The 6,635-nt window shown below is 33.6% G+C and overlaps 1 protein-coding gene across 1 annotated transcript in view; it reads right to left on the reverse strand.

Moving 5' to 3' along the window:
• Positions 1-4,532, reverse strand: part of CSMD1 (CUB and Sushi multiple domains 1) — a 2,529,117-nt gene extending 2,524,585 nt beyond the window's left edge. The window contains exon 1 of the mRNA XM_006866725.1: positions 4,288-4,532. Coding sequence (XP_006866787.1) covers positions 4,288-4,532 — 245 coding nt within the window. The remainder of the gene's footprint in view (positions 1-4,287) is intronic.
• Between the last annotated feature and the right edge of the window lie 2,103 nt (positions 4,533-6,635).

Consider the following 6,635-nt stretch of genomic DNA (forward strand, 5'->3'; position numbering starts at 1 on the left):
TATATATATATAGTGAACATTTCTGTCCTTGAAATGCCAGCATTGTATTGGAAACATTAAACTCTATTTTTCCTAATAATAGAAGGAATAAACTGCCTAACTTTTTCTTATTCAGTAAATGTATTTAAAATTCATCTGTCATTGTAATTCAAAGAGAAATTTTTAAACTTAGAACTAGTTAGAATATTTTTTTAATTAATGGAATACATGATTTTTGTTTTCCTTTTTTAAAGAAGGAGAAAGTTGTATTAGTTAATATTTGTTGCATACTTAGCAGTCTGTGATGACTAGTATGTGAATGAGAAACATTTTAATCAATGTAACTCCACACAGATTTATCTTTGAAAACACATTAATGACACATTTCTTGACCTCAGCATCTATACAAACATGCAAATTCCAATCAGTTGCAACTTCAGAGTAATTATAGTTTTAAAGAAGCACATGCTTCAGAGTGTGCAGAGTGTCAAATGCCATAGCAGTAAAAAGAAAACAAAAATGTTTTTTTTTATATGGTCTGTATGGGTAAATTTTCCTGAATTAAATATAATGTAAAATGGCTTTTAAAAGACAAATAGCACTTAGAAGGGCAAAGAGAGGTAATGGGAAGCAGAGATGGTAAACGTCTTTTCTAATAAGGTCAGATCAAGAAAAATCCATTGATTTATTGAACTAGATAAAAAACTTTCTAAAGGAAACAAAAGGGAAAAGACATAAATAGGAGTCAAATAATAGAGTCCTTTGAATGTCGGCAAAATTGACTAGAAATGTTTATCTCACAGGCGATACGGGTCAGGGTTTGACATAGTAAGAATGTAATAAATATTTCAGGATTATCGTGAGATGAACCAAGAGACAGGAATGTAATTGTACTGGTCAAGCAATATGTATTGGTCAACTTATGATAAAAGATTCCTGGTGATGCAATGGTTCAAGCAAGCTACTCAAAAGGTTAGAGATGTGAAGATTTTAGAAACAACAGAAGGAGTAAAGTCAATGATCAGAGATTTAGAAAACAGCAATATTCCATCAAATCAAAAAAAATCAATAAATGTGTTTTTCTTTCTATACAACTCAAAAGGTAGATGTCTAATTTTAATTTTGAGTCAAATATTTCATTTATGCTTCATGTAAGAGAAGTCTTATGAAATTTAATTTATTGATGGAGGATCATACATGTGTGTGTGTTTGTATTATAATAATATTGCAAAATGATAACATAAATTGCACATTATATTGATGTTTTTAACTCCATAGGATTTTTTACTTTGGAAAACAATGCATTCCTAATTAAAACAGCAGCAACAGATTCAAGTATAACAATGTTGAGGACTCTGTAGGACCAGACAGCGCTTTGTTCTGTTGTTCATAAGGCTGTTATGAGTCAAAACCAACTCAACTGCACCTAACAACAAACAGTGACCACTAAAATTTAAGTTATAGAGTAAATATCCACAATTTTAAACTCCAAATTCCTTCTTGTTTGTTAATTGGGACTTAAATCTACATCCGCAGTCTATTTAGAAAATGTCCTATTGTGGCTAAACAAACTAAAATTATTCATAATAAAATGCTCAAGTTGTTTAACAAGACAAATAATAATTCACTTTTTTAGTTCATGGACATTTTGCAATACTAAAAACAGCTTTCATACAACAGTAAACAATAGACCGTGACAGCTATAAGTTATTATTTTCATGACCATTCAGTGGATCCCCAGGTCGGCACATCAATCCCCTCACAAAAACACTCTTCATTTGTCATTTGGATTCCGAAACTGCTTTAAATTTTGTTAATCAATTATATTTGAGAAATGAACTGTTCTAAGCTATACCAAGAAAACAGATAGCATTAAAGTCCCCTTATTCCAAATTAATATTTGATGCTATTTATAATTACTTTCCCCACTAACTGGGTCTTTCTCAATAATTCTCCCCTAACAATGTTGTTGTTTCTTTTTAGCAACACTATCTTTCAAAATTTTTACTTTATTAAGGGTCCATAGCTCTTAACAGTCACTGGTAGAATTTTATTTGTAATATGTTTTCCCTCTTTATGATCTGATACCTAGAAGAGTTAGTTTGTCCTCCAGATACTTTATTGTCACCCATTGTCATAGCTAAGGTTCTGTGTCAACTTGACTCTGCCAGAATTCCCAGTTGTTTGGCAGTTGATAGTTAACTCTATGATGATTGGCTATAAGCAGGCATAGTAAACCCTATGATGATTGGCTATGAGCAGTTAATCAATTGAAAGGATATTTCCTTGGGAGTGTGTCCTCCTCTCAATATAAAGGACATGTGGGTAAATCTCTTTTTTTCCCACCAGAGTGGACTAGGGACTTTCCACCTTTAAACTGTGAATCTTTTCCTTGATATAAACTTCTCTTTACATGTTTCACTGGTTTTTCTTCTCTAGAAAATCCAACCTAAGACACCCATAAGATGCCCAATTAGAAAGCCTTCTGAGTGTGGCTGTAGAAGGAAATGTTATAAAATGTATTACAGAGTAAAGTATTATCCTAATTTGTAGGATTTTACATTTTACCATCCACATTACAACAAACACATGGTAACACAACTTATTTGTTCTCTTCTACAAATAAAAAATTACACTTAACTGAGTAACTTACGGAACTTCAAATAATCTCTTTCTTACCAAAATCTCTTGCCTTTTCTACTAAAAAAAATTATCTGTATGAATAAAATAAGCATGATGCTTTTTTTGTAAAGCACTCTGAGACGTAAACACCAATATGTATTGTATTCCCTTGAACTATGAATCAAATAGTTCTAACCTAAGTTTTGCCACTGATGAATGTGTTATGATGGTGATGATCCAGAAATGCTATTTTCTAAGTTTCATATTTATTGACATAAAAAATGATCATAATACCACCATACAGGCCAAAAGAGGATAATGAATGGTGTAACAATACATAGTTAATTGAATCAACACATCAGGGTAAGTCAGAAAGCATTGCCTCAAAATTATAGGAACTATATTGTTAAACAAAAATATCATATTGAAGCTATTTCTTGACATTTCCTTCACAAAGATCTATAAACTTCTGAAGATACTGTTTCCACCATTCGGTCAGTTTGCTGTACTGTGGTAGCTTTCATGTTGCTGTGATGCTGGAAGCTGTGCCACCAGTATTTCAAATACTTTGAAAGTTTTTTAGGATCAACCATGGTGCCAGTTTGTTGTGGTGCTATAAAATAAGCATTGGACTACTAACCATAAAGTGGGCACTTTGAAGCCACCAGTCACTCCAGGGTTGCTAAGAGTCAGAACTGACTCAATAGCACTTAACAATAACAACATGGTAGTCAGATTTTAGCAATTTCCAGTCTAAGACAGACTTGGAAGAAGGAAAGAAGGACCACTTACAAAACATTATTGTGGAAGTAGAAAACCTCATCTTTCTCCCACGGAGCAGTTGGTAGACTCGAACTACTTACTTTGTGGTTTGCAGTCCAGTGCTTACCTTACAGAGCCACCATGCTCCCCTAATTCCTTATACTTATTTTAAATTTTTCTACAAGATACTATATAGTGAATAAAATTCAATTTTCTTGCAAAATTTTAAAACAAGATAATAAAGGCATAGGTTGCCACATATATATGTAAGTATATGTCAATTTTAGAAGTTTCAGTATGTTTAAAAGGGATTTTTTTCCTTCTTTGGCCATGAGAGTGACAAGATATATTTATATTGGTACAATATTTTCATGTGTTGATAAATTAAGTATGCAAAATAAACTCAGGATTATTTTTCTTTCTTCATGTTACACAGCATTTATGAAAGGAAAAAAACAGTGGGGAGTAGAACATACCATGGCTTTGTAAACCAAAATTTCTTCAGAGAATATAACATTCTTCATTGTTCTTACCACCGCCCACCCACTTTCTTTTTATTGAAAGTACTTTATATAATATAGTTTCCTTTTGTTCTCATAATTGTATTCATGCATTTATATTTGTTCATTTTCTCTCAAATCCACCATAGCTTCAAAACATTGGTGTATTATAAGTTTATGCAAATCACCTTGACAACACTGTTTTACATATCTTGAATAATTTTATATCTATAAATGATGTTAATAATGGTTTTCATAGAAAATTGTGTTGTTAAGTATTGGAAATATGCATAATTTGGCACACACATCATAATATAATATTATTTTTGAAAATTAATTTCAAATATGAATTCCAATTTAATTATAAAATTTGCATACTCAAACAGTTTTATCTAATCCATACATTAAAAAAGTGATACTTTACCTCACTTTTAAATTCCCTTGTTGAGGCTGTCCATCATAAACTGATAAAATATCAAAATCTTCTTCAAGAGCAAAAGTGTGAAATGACAATTGTATCCTATTGCGTTCTCCTGTGATAATGATCCAGGTGCAGTTAGCGTAGTTTGGATAACCATGAGGAAATCCAGGGCTCTCGATGGTGCCATTTGGACCCTGTACTAAACCTCCGCAATTTTCACCTGAAAAGTAAAATGCAGAAAACAACATATTAATTTGGCCATCTTTAATTTAAGCATTTTTATTTTCCAGCTTTTTGACCAGTTTTTCTAATGATTTATTTGTGATTCTTAGTGCATGAATATTGAATGATTAATTGCCCAAGTGTTTTCCAGTGCAAAGAGAAGAATAGAATAGCAATAAATAAATAAGGGAAAAAAATCTGAAAATTTTCTTTCTACCCTTTTCAATTCAGTTTTTGAAATATCAGACTTCCAAATTCTGGAATAAATTCATGTCAACTATCTGGATAGGATCATGATTTTAAAACAGTACATAAGTTCCTTGTTAGGGGAAGCTAAATTCATCTGCATAAAATAGACACTGTCAAACTATGTAAGCACATATATGCATGTATTATTATATTTAAATGATTACACTTTGTGACAATACCAAAAGAAAAAAAACATGATCAATAACATGACTTAACACTGGTTAAATTTACTATGTTGTTGTTGCTGTTATTATATTTACATGAGTACACTACGTGACAATACCAAAAGAAAAAAACATGTTCAAAAGGAGCTCTGGTAGCGTAGTGGTTACGAATCGGGCTGCGAACCTTAAGGTCAGTGGTTCGAAACTACCAGCCGCTCCGCGGGTGAAAGATGAGGCTTTCTACTCCCGTAAGGATTTACACCCTCGGAAACCCTGTACAGGGTCGCTATGGGTCGGCTCTGACTCGAAGGCACTTAACAACAACAACAACAACAAATCATACTATGTTGTTGTTGCTATTAAGGGTCTTTGAGTCGGTTGTGACTCATAGCGACCTTGTATAGAGTTTCCAAGAGGAACAGCTTGTGAGTTTGAGCCATCGACTATGTGTTTCAAACCAACTGAGGAGTTCAAAAGCAACGGGCATGAGAGGTAAGTATTGTTATATATACAACCCTGCAATAAACCATGGTTAAACATTCACATGGAATAGGTATGGGAGGAAGAGTGGGAGTACATCCACAAATATAGAGATGTTGTTGTTGTCATTGTTAAGTGCCGTCAAGTCGGTTCCTACCCATAGTGACCCTGTACAGGGTTTCCGTGGGTATAAATCTTTACGGGAGTAGAAAGCCTCATCTTTCTCCCATGGAGCAGCTGGTAGTTTCGAACCGCTGACCTTAAGGTTTGCAGCCCAATTCGTAACCACTACACTAGAGATAGATATATATACAGAGAGTCCTGGTACGGCACTGTCGGCTAATGCGTCAGACTGCAAAGTCATTTGAAATGCAAGGTCGGTGGTTCAAGCTCACCAGCTGCTCCTTGGACACCCTATACAGTGTTGCTATGGGTTGGAACCTACTCAATGACAACAACTATATCTATCTATCTATCTATCTATCTATCTATCTATCTATCTATAGATATAGATATATAGATATATATAATATAGATATAGATAGATAGATGATAGATAGATAGATAGATAGATAGATATAGATATAGATAGATATATATATTTAACAGAGGATATATGTATGCAGGATACCTTTCCTGCAAACAGATCCATGAGTGTAGTGAAGCACACGGGACAAGGTTATGAGAACTTTTTAGACATAGTCAAACACCTTGAGGGAATATGTTATTGTATCTGGGGGCTCAGGATGATAGTTAACTGGAATAAGCTAGTCCACAAAGACAGTGTTTTACATCCTACTTGTAGAGAAGTGACTTGGACCTTACCAGCTGTGAACGGCCATTCAAATGTAACTATTGGTCTCTTTCTGTCCACAGGATAGAAGAGTGATAAAAACTGAAGAACATGGAAACAATTAGTTCAGTGTACTAATGGATGAAACAAATATTAATATCTATGATCCTGAGAGAAGAAAAACTAGAAGGTGTCCAAATACCATTACCAATTGCTTTGAAAGGGATCATATCAGAAGGTGCTGGATAGAGTGGTAGAAATATGTGGAATAAAACTGAAAATCATTTAATTAAAAAAACAGACTTACTGGTTAGACAGAGATGTATAGAACCCCCAGACCTATGACTCTTGGGAACCCTTCATTTCTGGAACTACGATTACCTACTGAACTGAGCTCAATGAAAATTGGCTGGATATTCAGCTAAACAATGGTCAGGGGAGCG

The sequence above is a fragment of the Chrysochloris asiatica genome, unplaced genomic scaffold (genome assembly GCF_000296735.1).
Source record: "Chrysochloris asiatica unplaced genomic scaffold, ChrAsi1.0 scaffold00095, whole genome shotgun sequence".
NCBI classification, from domain to species: domain Eukaryota; kingdom Metazoa; phylum Chordata; class Mammalia; order Afrosoricida; family Chrysochloridae; genus Chrysochloris; species Chrysochloris asiatica.